The following is a 12,240-nucleotide window of genomic DNA, read 5'->3' on the forward strand; positions in this document are numbered from 1 at the left end:
CTGCTAGTAGCTGCTGTGCAGGCAAACTCAACGCTTACAATTGTACCACTTCCTGGCACTTTGCTAAGCCTTAACATATTTCCCTGCTGCGTACCTCGTGTTGTGCAATATACCTCCGAAAATCTCAGCTGCTTGTTTTGGACAAACTGATGGCACTTTGGGATCAGAAGCAGCACTGCTTCCCCCAGCCTGGAAGTAACATGTTAGCATTCCTTTTAAATAAGGAGTTGAGACCTTCTGTAAATAGCAACAGATGAAGTGAGAATATACTAAAACCACCACACTCAGGCATTTTTGTACATATTTGACCACTGCAATCCCTGCATGAAGGATGTGTTTTGCTGTTTTATGTACATGAGACACAGCAAGCTCGAATAGAGCAGATGTTCAACGAATTCCACCACATTACAAAGGAAGTCACAAGCTCATTCCTGGCTCTGTGGAGCTCGAGAAATCCAGAGAGAAGTGATGAGTTCAGGGTTTGGCAGTTTGGAAGTTACCGACTGGCAAGCGACTTCACTTCATCCACTCGACTTTTGTGGATCTGGAAGGCAGGCGTCACCCAGCGGCCGCAGGAACACTGCTCGCCCTGCCAGCTGAAGGAGCCCAGCTTCGACGTGCACTTGGGACACAGGAGCTGCAAGAAAAGGAGATGACCCGGTCTAAGGCACACGCAGATGTAGGTCTATTTAAAATGTACTTACATGGTGGTACATTAAATGGTGGCAACCTACACTGTAACGCTTCACAGAAGGGAAATGGGCTGAAGAACAGGCAAGAAGGCTGAACCGGCATGGCTGCTCAGCCCTGGCGGGTAGCAGGCAGCTGCGCTGGCGAAGGGAGGCTGTGGAAATGCAGCTGCTCAGACCCAGCACGGTTCCAGGACAGTTTTGCCAGTCTCCAGAAAGCCTCAATCAGCCTGACACCACAACAGGTTTTGGAAGTCCCACAAACTTTTCTCATACCAAAACCAAACAGCAGATAAACCCTGTCCAACACCCTGGCTAGTGCTCTCAGTCCAACAAGACCACCAGCTCATTTCCTTATAAAAAGGATATTTAACATTTAAGAATCTTCATAAGCTGTAAAATCCATGCCAGAAAGGCTGGGAGACTTAGGACTTTCACATCAGGGAACAGAAACAGTTTGTTCTGCCTCTGAAAAAAAAACCCCAAAAATAAAGCTCACACTCCCCTTCACCTGTCCTTCCATTACTCCGAGCAGCGCTGGCTCCATCCACTGCACGGGCTCAATGAAGTAAGAAGTACACTTGTCACGGCCATCGACACAAAGCTGCGCTGAGTCCGTTACCCTCTTGTGGGCAAAGGCTGCTGGTCCGCTTCCTTCCGTGTGGGACAAAATGCTGGAACTACGGAACAGAGCGCGCCTGCCCTCCATGACATTGGGGGAAAAAAGAAGTAAAATAATTGGGTTTTTTACTGGGGAAACCTACAGACGATAGAAACAGGGACATGTACCTTGTGACAAAAAGTAATTAAGCAATTGGTCAATTACAAATCCTACATTTTTTCTAATCCGGTCTAGGTCAGCAGGCGCTGACTCCCTTCAGGGTCGCTTCTTAACAAACAAACAAGTGACGTGTGTAGTCGGGCTCTGCCCCACAGCTGTACGCTGTCTTTATACAGATCTATTTTTAAACACTTCCTGCCTACTAAAACTTTATGCTTATATACTTGAAGAAACCTACACCTAGGAAATAGGAGGATTATTCAATGTCACTCTAAGCAATCCGTAAAAGGTAGTTAAAATGCAGCAAACCCCACAATCTACCAGAAGGTTCTTCTGGAAAAACCAATTGTCAAAAACGGATGTTATGGTTCCAGAGCAAGCAACTTCACAGAGCCCAGCAGAATTATACCTGCCTACAGAACGTGGCAGGTTAGGCTGCACAAGTGCTGCACAACTCCAAGTAACAAAAAGTGGTTTATTTCATTTATTTGCCTGATTTTTTGGTGGCATGCATGGCATGGAAACTTAGGCAAGAGCTCATCTCTGTCCTGACGATAATGACACACCCATTGATTTACACAGGCTATTTTTTCTCTTGAGTCAATTTCAAGATGACATTTTATGGAGAAATACAGAAAGTTCAGTACCTGCATTTCCTGCACCTGTAGAGAACCTCTGTGTTTGGAGTTTGACACAGAATGGTTGGATCAACAGCAAAGACTTCTCGGGGCAAGTCTTGAAGTTCTGCAGAGGGGTAAGTAACAAGTTGTGAATCGGATCAACGCAGCCATGCAGCATTTCTGTAGGACAAGACAGCACGGCGCCGCTGCCCCAGTCACAGCACGCAGAAGCCACCTTCTTTGCATTCACTTGTCCACTCACCAATTCCATTAGAGAAACTAAAAATGAAAGAGCCTCATCCCGCCACACCTAAGATTGGGATTTGCTTACTGAAAGGAACTGGGATCTAGACTCTGGCCTTAGCAATGGCAGAACAGTTGCATTTTGCGCTACATTCTTAATTAAACTGAAAGCAAAGGCAGAGGAGTTGTTAGAACAGTTCTGCCAGTCTTTTAGTGCACATGATACAGAAAGCTTACAAATGGGAACTGCTAAGGAGAACGACACGTAAAGGGAGACAGCACTGTCATGCTGAATACGCAACACTAAGATTTTGTAAAAAAGCTATGGATTATTATGATGATTATTATAAAATTGCACATATGCACGCATACCTACTACAGCCAGCCTTTGGCAAATTGAAAGTTTACTTCATAGCTTGACTTCAACTTTTTCTCAGCTTTGCATTTGTGATTTTTTAAGCTTTGTCAACTTCTTTTTAGAGGATGTTAAGATTGCTTAGCCAGATACATAAAAATCAGGCAATGTATCAAATTGACCCTTACCATTTCTGCATCTTGCTAACAAGAACAGTTCCTTATAGCTCTTATTTCTGAGGCATCTCTCAGAGATACTCCTTTTCCCCAGCTGATAAGCTGAAATTCTTCAGGGCCAACACAACGTGAACGTCAGCCTAGCCAACTCAAGGCTCGGCTGCTTTGAGGGCAATACTCAAAGCCAGCCACCTCTGACACGGGCCTTCTGTGCTCCCCCCGGGACCTCCCTCCTCGGGAGACTGCCCCAGCCTTCCCTCCAAGCACCCACCCCAGGCTCAAGGCTGATGCTCCCAGGACCCAGCCCTTCCCAAGGCTGACTCCCTTGGTTAGAAGTCCCTTTGTTTATTACTTTTAACAACTTCAGATGGTCAGCTTGGCCTAATCTTTGTGCACAGCTTTCTTTTAACGTATAGCTAAACTCTAAATCACAGCCAGAACTTCCTCACCTGGAGGCTTCTTTCTGCATACCTTGGATAACGGTGTTCTTTTCACCATCCATTCTTTGTTTCCCATCCTTCCCAAGGCTGACTCCCTTGGTTAGAAATCCCTTCATGTCACTTTTAACAACTTTAGAGAGTCAGTTTGACCTAAACTTTGTGCACAGCTTTCTTTAACACATAGCTAAACACTAAATCACGGCCAGAACCTCCTCACCTGGAGGCTTCTTTCTGCCTAACTTCAGATAACGGTGTTTCCACCATCCAGTCTTCGTTTCCCATCCTTCCAAGGCTGACCCCCTTGATCAGAAGCCCCTTCATTTGTCCCTTAACAACTTTAGAGACTCAGCTCGGCCTAAACTTTGTGCCCAGTTTTAACATCTAGCCAAGTACGAAACCAGCTGGCTAATTCGGGGGTTCAGGCACCGCGTCCCCGCTGAGCCAGCGGCCTCCCTGCCGTGCGGGCCGCGGGAAGGGCGGCGCTGCCGGCGGCCCCACGCACCGGGGTCGCGCTCCGCGAGGCTCCGCAGCCGGTACCGCCTGTACAGCGCGCTGCTGCGGTCCACGGCGCAGCCCATCGCCTCGTAGAGCTTCAGCTGCGCCTGGAAGCCGGGGTTCACCCTGCGCCGGGGGCGAGAGGAGAGCGGCGTGAGGGGGGGCGGCAGGCCGGCCGGGGAGCGGGGGCGGGGGGCCGGGGCACCCACTCGGCGTCGGGCTTGGCGGCGCGGACGGCGGCGTAGGCCTCCTCCCAGCCGAGCCCCTCCGTCTTCATGAGGTAGGCGGCGGCCACGGCCACGCTGCGGCTCAGCCCGGCCTGGCTGCAAGGCAAGGAGGGGAGAGGCCGGCCGTCAGGAGCGCGGCCCGGGCCCGCCGCCCGCCCCCCCCGCCCCGGCGCTCACCAGCGGACGAGGGCCGCGCCGCCGCCCGCCCGCGCCGCGCCGAGGAAGGCCGCGCACTCATCCAGGCGGCTCAGCAGGTCGGCGCCGGGCTCGTCCCGCGCCCGGACGTGCATGGCCCGCACCCCCGGCACCGCCGGCGGCTCCTCGGCGTCCACCGTCAGCACCGCCACCACCCCCGCCGCAGCCAGCGCCTCCGGGGACGAACACGACTCCGCGCCGCCCACGTAGAGCCCCGGGAACACCGGCACCATCCCGCCAGCCGGAGCCACCGCCATGGCGGCGCGCACAGACCGCCCACAACATGGCGGGGCCGCCGCTCCCAAGATGGCGGCCAGCGGCGGGCGCGCGTTGCCATGGGGACGGCGGGGCCGCCTGGTGGCCGGGCGCGGGTGTGCGCCGCGCCCCCCTCCCCCCGCCCGCGCCCCCCCTCGGCCGCCCCCGCGCCCCCCTCCCCCCGCCGGCGCCCCACTCCGCCGCCCCGCGCCCCCCCTCCGCCCGCCCGCGCCCCCCCTCCGCCGCCCCCGCCCCCCCCCTCCGCCGCCCCGCGCCCCCCTCCGCCGCCCCCGCGCCCCCCCTCCGCCGCTCCCCCGCTCCCTCCCACGGGAGCCCCCGCAGCTCCCCACGGCCACGAGCTGCCACCCCGCCTCGCCCTGCCGAGGGCTCTCCCACCCCCCTGGCTGCCCCCTCGGGAAACAAGTACATTATCAGTAAAGAATCTCCCAATGTGTTATTAAAACCCCCCTTTATAATTTAATTAATTTTTTTAAATTTTAAATTAAATTTTACAATATGTTTTAACTCGTTATTAAAAAAATAACTTTTTATTTTTAGAACTAATTTTTGTTATTTTTTGAATTAATTTTTAATAATCTTGTGGTTTCGAGGTCCCCATTTGCTACTGTTTGCATGTTTTGCAGTGACAATTATTTTTTTTTTACTTCAGAGATGAGGTGGGAACGACTCCTGGCACTCCAGGGTGCTTCTCCTGGAAGCGGTTTCTTCTGCGTGGGGTGGGTGGCTGCTCCGTGGGGGTGGGTGCTTGGAGCTGGCTCGGGTGCCGCCCCGGCTGGGGACTGGGGCAGACACAGGCAGGTCAGAGGTGAGCACCGCACGGCAGCAACACCCAGCGCCGCAGCTGCCCATCCCGATTCCTAGCGTCCCTACTCCCGGAGCAGTCCTGCCGGTGGCAAGCGCGGTGCGGGAAGGAGGCCCTGGGGAGCCCGCGGGAGCCACGTTTGTGGCTGTGAATCACGGGCCGGGAGATGAAACCCAAGCAGCAAGGCTGTGAGGGGCCTTCACTTGCTGTGCGATCTCCCACTAGGATGGTCACCGCGAGCAGGATTCTGCATCTGAGCCAAGTTTGCCTGCAAGAAGTCAAGCACACGGAAAGTCCGGTGGGAAATGCATCAGCTTGGTGCTCAGGTCTGCCCCGCGGCCACAGCCGCCTAAGCGGGAGGGCAGTCGGCATGCTGGAGGAAGCTGGTGGAGCAGCCTGAACTCTTTCTGGATGGAGGTTTCTTCTTCAGGACTCAAACTGGGAGCACCTTTATAACGTCACAGGTTTTGCATCCCTGCGCACCTTTTTTGTCATGCATGTTGTGAACCGGTTACGCTTCCCATCGCAACCTAAACTGGAAGCCAGACCAAATAATTGCTTACTGGCCTCGTTTGAAACATCTGAATAGACTCTTGCCACTGAAAAATCCAGTGTCTGGTATAGCTTGAAAACTAGCTCACTCCTCTGTTTCATAGCAGCTGTCATGCAACAAGTAGATTTTGAAGTGTAAAACACGAATTGTAACTAAACTCATGTTTTTATTCCGATCTCTTACCGTTAACTGAGCTGTGTGACTTGCTTTCAGCACTGAAATCTGATGCAGTGTGGCCCAAAGGCATCGCATCGTCTGGTAAACTTCCTCGATTCCAAGGTTTGTTACATGTGACACCAACGAAGTCTATGATGCAGCCACTTTTTTTCTGCACATCTGTAAGGTTCAGGTCTGGTCTATGGCGAAAGGAGACAGAGCGCTCGCTTTTCCTCCCATAGATAAGGATACTCTCCCTTAGGTCTTAGCAGGTGGCCCGTGCAAAAACATCACCACCAACACATCATCAGGCTTAGCTTTTCCTTCTTGTCTCTGGCGACCCCGGCACCTCCCTCCCTCCTCAAGCCATTTTGTTCGAAGGGATCGCTACCATATAGCTGCAAGTTTTCCCCAGCACAGGCCAAATTTTGCAAGTTTCTGAGCAGGGGTAAAATGTCAGTTTTCATTAGAAAGGGCTATGCTAAATCTGTCTCCCCAGGTGGGGAGTGTAACCTTACCCTGCCTCCCCTCCGTGAGAGCCCTAATTATCTGTCGGGGTGGGGGGGTGGGGGGGAGGACTGTTCTAGCTCAGCTCCCTGTGAGATAGCTGTAGGCAAAACCATTGCAAAAACAGTCTGCGAGGGCCTCTTGGATTCTTGCAGGATGCTGGCTGGCTGTGGAGGAGGTGAGACCGGCATTGCTGATAAAACCTGGTGGGAAGGGACATAGCTATCCCCTTCCCGCAGGAGAGGCGGATGGAGCTGGGGTACCGGGGAGCAGCTGGCCCGCTGCAGAAGGCATGGGCCACTGCAGAGATCCTGCCCAGGATGTACCCACGTGCTCATCGAAGGCTCCCTGCTGGCACTGCCGAGTTGTCAGCCTTACTGGGAGATGGACAGTGGGACAGTGGCTTCCAGAGCTGGAGAGCTTCCATGTGCTGCTGGTGTCCCACTGAGCAGACTGAGACAGCTCTTTGTAGTTGAGATGGTCCCCAGGGCTTCTGAGGGTGCCGGTCCACCGCAGCTTGAAGTTAGCTGTCATCATGCCTCACCTCCCGTGCTTGCCCTAGTGCCCGTGTGATTGTGTGGTGGCCCATCTGGCAAGCTGCTCCAGCGAAGGCAAATCCCCTCTTGGGATGTGTTACTTTTAAATCGCATAAACCTGACCCAAAGGAAAGGGCGTTACTGTGTATCTGAGGATGGAGAGTCTCTGACAGCTCTCATTTAGATTATTTTAAGCTACATAACTGTATTATCTGTGCAAAAACTCCTTTCTGGTTGCCATTGCGGCCGGCTAGAAATAAAAGGTCTACTGAAAACGCATTAAAGAATGCAGACTACTTCTCAGGAACAGCTCCTATAATCTAGCACAGAAAAAAACAAACTGAAAAGAGACAAGTGAAAGTAAAACCAGATCTAACTATGTATGGACCTTTAATTGTGAAAGCAAATAACAATTGCAGCAAACTACTACAGGGAAACTCTGGATTGATTATCTGTCTCTTGAATGATCTGAAGGAAGCCTGTGGGCAAGTGCAAGTTATTGAAGGGGCTATGAGTTTTACGGTGGGATTGTATTTTCCAAGGATTATATCAGTACTAAGAGGTGGTTAATCAAATCTGTGGATTTGCAGAGGTGAATAGCACCGTCTGCAACTAAAAGCAGGGGCAGAGTCAAGAGGCAGGGCTCACAGACGCAGGCTCTCAAGGCGGTGGTCCAGACACGGTGTGACCACTACGCTCCTGTACACCAGTTCCTAGAGCCATGGATGACAAGGGAATATGAAAGACGTGATTTCAAAGTGAAAACATGTAGTGAAGGAAAGTACAAAACCTGTGGGTCAGAGCTCACGGGCAGCTCAGCACCCAAGAGCTTCACGTGACCCCTCGCACTCCCCGAACAACCTTGCTGTTTCTCGGTACCTTGCTTCGCTGTGTTTGCCACCTGCAGCCTGACAAGATGTCTTGAGTTTGCTCATCACTCCCAAATTAAATATTTTTTTCAGTCTGATTTGTAAACCCTTGCTCTCCCCCGACATCCGCCGCCCCCATCAGCTTTCATCTTCTCCTGTACCACCGAAATTTTTGACGGTTCTTTCTTCCCCGGGTTCCAGGAAACCGTGTGACTAATTAAGCAGTTGGGGCAAGCTCAGGTGCAAGGAAAAAACAAGTCAGATGACAGACTGCTGCCCACTCACTCCAGCGAGTGCATTCCATCTCAGCATGCGTCTGCCCTGCTACTTCGTAAGGGAAAAGAAAATGCCGGGCTTCCCAGGGCTACCCGCTCCGGAGCCTCACAGCACAACTGGATCAGCAAAACTGAGTCTCCTGCTGTGGAAGAAAAAGCGCGGGGGGCCTGGGCAGAGGCATAACCGCTTCTTCCCTACTGGAAGAATTTGGCCCGCGTACTTGTCACACACTTGAGTGGCTCTGCTCCTTTAGGCTTTTAAGCAGTTTTGGGTGCGTACATCAGAGTGTTCATGAGAAGAGTCTGCAGCCCACAGGCCGAGTTGACAGAGGGGGCATGCAGCAAAGTACAACACCAAAGCATGGAAGGGCTAATGAGTGGGGACATCTTCAAAAACACATTTGTGAGAGACAGCAGCTCTGGGTCTGTGTGTCCTCTCCACATGTAAATGCAGCAGGAGCTTGGAGCTTCCGTTTTGCGCAGGTCCTGCTGGTGAAGGAGCCTGGTGGCATTTCTTGCCTCTTGGAGAAGTGTCTCTTGGCTTTTGCTGAGCTTGGAATTTGGTGGGAGCTGGAAAGCCGTACACAGTAGCATCTCTTCCCTTGGAGCAGGAACTTCCCTGCTGTCACTGTGCTTCTAGCGGCAAATTTAACCTCAGATTTTTGAGAGTGCTGTCCCCTGCATTAGTACACTCTGCACATCTGTACTGGACTTCACGTGTCTACTTTTATCCATGTATTAGGAGGAAGGATTGCTGCATCTCCCTGCAGAAAACCTCAAAGACTTGTAAAGGCAGCTAGCAACAGAGAAAGGGCTTCACTCTTGATGTGCTGCAGGAGGATTTCACCATAGCCCTGTGTAGGTGGGACATTCCTACCTGACTCCACTCTCTCAGCATCTGCAGACATGCAGTTACACCACATTTCAGACAAAAAAGACGTTTCCCAACTGCAGATTTGATGCTCAATTACAGAATGGAGCATGACAGCTACTACTACTGGGTATTCATAACTCTGCTTCACTTTATAGCTTTAACAGCTGTAGCAACCAAGATTTATAATGACACATTATGTTCAGCAATGCATCATGTAAGGAAGCTAATCTGACAGTGCCAGGTCACTGAGCTGACTTACAAGTTTTTAAGTGCATTTCTTCTGCCAAATTTGCTGCCCTATTTATTGGATTAAAGTGAACAAGTTGCACCATGTTCATAACACTTGGTACTCGCCTCTGCTTTGGCAGCTCCCAGACTCTTTTGCCCCTGCCACGCTGCCATCTGGAGCCATTTGGACCTTCTTCATTCCCTATCCTCTCTTTGAAAACCTTTTGAAACAGGTCCCGTCCTATGTGTCCTGTAAGGGGGTACACCACAGGACAGGAGAGGAGGGACTTTAGCTGGGAGGAGGTGCTGGGGACATGGGCAGAGATGAGGGATGGAGCGGCCATGGGAGCAGAGCGAGATGGTGGTTGTCCAAGGGCAGAGGGGGACCATGACCACTGCTGCTCACTGCCTCTCAGCAGGAATTTGTCTGTATTTGTCACTTTCGGAGGAAGGACGGCTTGCAAAGATTGGGATCGTCCATTACTTCTCCCTAGACTCAGAATTACAGCTGACAGTGGGAAAGTCAGTCCTAAATAAACATTAAATGTTAAGACTGTACTGGGGAGCTGGGTCTGTGCCCACTTCAGGGCCACCTCTGCAGCCACAGCACCTGAGCAGTAACCCATGGGGTTTAATCTCTTGTCTCGCCAGTGGGCCGTGTGTTTCCATGTTTTCCATCCTCACAGCACAGTAATCCACCACACGGTCACAGGCAGATGGATAGCAGAATGCTGGCTCTATTCAGGGGTAAATGGGCTCGTTCTCCTAGACATTCATTACTCAAAGATGCATTCCTCATTATTCCTGCAATTTACCCCAAGTCTGGTTCAGCAGGCTTTAAATGGCATTTCAAAATCCCATCCCATGGACCCTTACTGTGTGTTGTCAGGAGATGTAAATTCACTGCAGAGAGTGCTACACTGCCACTGACAAATACTCAAGGTCTGCAGATCAGAGGAGGCAGAAAACACCCCAGGTATCTTTTAAGATGGAGCTGAAGCACTTCTTTGTTTTTACAAACATTTTTGTGAAACAAGAACTTGTAAATGACTAATGTAAAGTGTTGAGCCTTTTACTAATACCTTAACATCTGCAATAGCAGTATGTGCTGCAGTTTATCATTGCCTTTATTGGCATCTAATGAATGTTACAAACAGAAAATATTTTTCAACATCTAATTTAATTGCTGTTTTCCCATGGGGCAAAGAAAATATACTGTCCAAAGCAATCAGCTATTGTCACAAGCAAATAAGATTTGAGGCAGAAATATCGCTGAAGAAAAATTCTTAAGAGGCAAGACCGTTCACTATTTTAACCTCCAAGTGAGACATTTCCTTACTGGTGGTTATGCCTCCGTCATTTCTGCTACTACTTCTTTTTGAGTTCCCTATTTCTCTTTCTTGTTTTAGAAAAAAAGGAAAAAACAATGAGAGAGATCTGGATCCTCACGTTGAACGCTTTAACACCACAGACAATCTCTTACGTATTTTCTTTTCTAGCCCTGTCTTGAAATGAGTTAGTTTTATTCCTCTCCCTCCTTTCTGTGATGCTCTGAATTCATGGTTATCTCATCGGGCAAAAAGATGGTAACTTGCCTTGAATCTGATTCTTGTGTCAATGTTATCCCTTCATTTAAATAGCTTTTTTTGTTACCTGTTATTTATCCCCATGGTGCACCATTGGGGAAAATTATAAGAAATGAATAAACTAACCCACCCATATTCCTGCTCAGCTTTGGCTCTGTGGGTGAAACAAGACAAGTCTGTCTGTGTTTGCTTGGCAAAGAGGAGCTTTTCAGTTTCCTCTTACAAGGTCAGCTCTTGTCTGTGTGTGTGCAGGTTTTAATTCATCTTTCTGCATATGACCTAACAGTATAACAGATGTGCTGGGTTCCCCCTCCCCCAATGCTTTGTAAACAGTTTTTTAGCTCTACTAGAAAACATGTCAACTGGCCTGTCCTAGGATAAGTTTTGAGGTTTTTCCCCCCCTCTCTTCTGAGTCCTGATTATCCTACAAAAGGCAAATACCCCTGGTCCTTTCTCTCCTCTCTTGCTGCAACATTGAAGGTTTACAGCAGAAATTGTAGCTTTTAGGCATAACCTTGTGTTGCTATGTACTATTAAATGCCCGCCAGTTTTTATTACTCTGCATCTCCAAGTTACTCATTGCTTCCTGTCTAACAGCTCTGTCCTCCTCCATGTCTCCAGTGCCACCCACAGCCCATCAGCTGGGGGTTTCAGTAGCATGTTTCAACCTTTCTGCCACGTCCTTGCGAGCGCATCCTTGCAGTTTTTTTTTATTAAGACCAGGTCTGGCTGTTTTTGGTGCGGCACCGTAGTAAACTGTTCCGCAGAACCCGGCAGCTGTGGATCTCTGCTGACAGTTGTTCTGTCCGTGACAAGGTACCTTTGGGAAAGCCACGTCGTGTTGCAGTTTGCTTTTCTTTCTAGTCCACTTCCCGCTCTTCCATTATTCCCTCGGAACGTTTAGGCAGTTCCTTTCCCTTCCCTGTGCTCGTACACGTACGAGGGGGGTCGGGAAGCGACCGCCGGGAGAGGCTGCGGGAGAGCCCCTGGGAGCGGGGGGTGAGGGCTCCATGGCGCTAGCGGCCACCCCCGGCCTCTCCTCTCCTCTCTCCACCTCTGATCCCCGCCGCGCTCCCGGGCCGAGCGCCCACCGGCCCGAACGGCGGCCAAACCGCCCGCGCTGCCCCGGGCGGGCTGAGGCGGCGGGAAGGCGGCGAACCCCGCCACAGCGGCCGTTACGGAGGGCTGAGGCAGCGGAGGGGGGCTGAGGCGGCAGGACAGCGGGGATCCCCGCCGCAGCGGCCGTTACTTTGGTGGCAGGAGGGGCTGGGACCCCGCCGCAGCTGCCGGCCCCGGGGCGGCCGTTCCCGGTGCCGCCGCCTCACGCCCCGCCCGCCCGTTACCTCACGGCGGCGGA

At 51.4% G+C, this 12,240-nt stretch overlaps 1 protein-coding gene across 3 annotated transcripts; it reads right to left on the minus strand.

Annotated features, from left to right (window-relative positions):
• Window positions 1–291: 291 nt before the first annotated feature.
• DUSP12 (dual specificity phosphatase 12) lies at window positions 292–4,526 on the minus strand. 3 transcript variants are annotated; one of them, XM_055807688.1, is made up of 6 exons: window positions 4,204–4,519; window positions 4,009–4,122; window positions 3,807–3,925; window positions 2,118–2,214; window positions 1,201–1,387; window positions 292–637 (listed from the first exon to the last, which is right to left on the minus strand). In XM_055807688.1, exons 1-6 carry the CDS (start codon window positions 4,476–4,478, stop codon window positions 497–499), a joined length of 933 nt encoding a protein of 310 aa, XP_055663663.1. In that variant the 5' UTR covers window positions 4,479–4,519; the 3' UTR covers window positions 292–496. The 3 variants fall into 3 exon arrangements, with proteins under 3 accessions (XP_055663663.1, XP_055663665.1, XP_055663664.1); XM_055807689.1 differs by having other exon boundaries at window positions 495–844; window positions 4,204–4,526; XM_055807690.1 differs by lacking the exon at window positions 4,009–4,122.
• Window positions 4,527–12,240: the final 7,714 nt, after the last annotated feature.

This window comes from Falco peregrinus, chromosome 6 (genome assembly GCF_023634155.1).
Source record: "Falco peregrinus isolate bFalPer1 chromosome 6, bFalPer1.pri, whole genome shotgun sequence".
In the NCBI taxonomy this organism is placed as follows: domain Eukaryota; kingdom Metazoa; phylum Chordata; class Aves; order Falconiformes; family Falconidae; genus Falco; species Falco peregrinus.

Excerpts from the sequence above, each read along its gene's own strand:
- DUSP12 (XM_055807688.1), bottom strand. The coding sequence starts at position 4,478 with ATGGCGGTGGCTCCGGCTGGCGGGATGGTGCCGGTGTTCCCGGGGCTC. Across the intron at positions 4,123-4,203 it reads GGCGCGGCCCTCGTCCGCTG|CCAGGCCGGGCTGAGCCGCA; the intron begins GTGAGCGCCGGG and ends CTTGCCTTGCAG. Across the intron at positions 2,215-3,806 it reads CCTCGCGGAGCGCGACCCCG|AACTTCAAGACTTGCCCCGA; the intron begins GTGCGTGGGGCC and ends ACCCCTCTGCAG.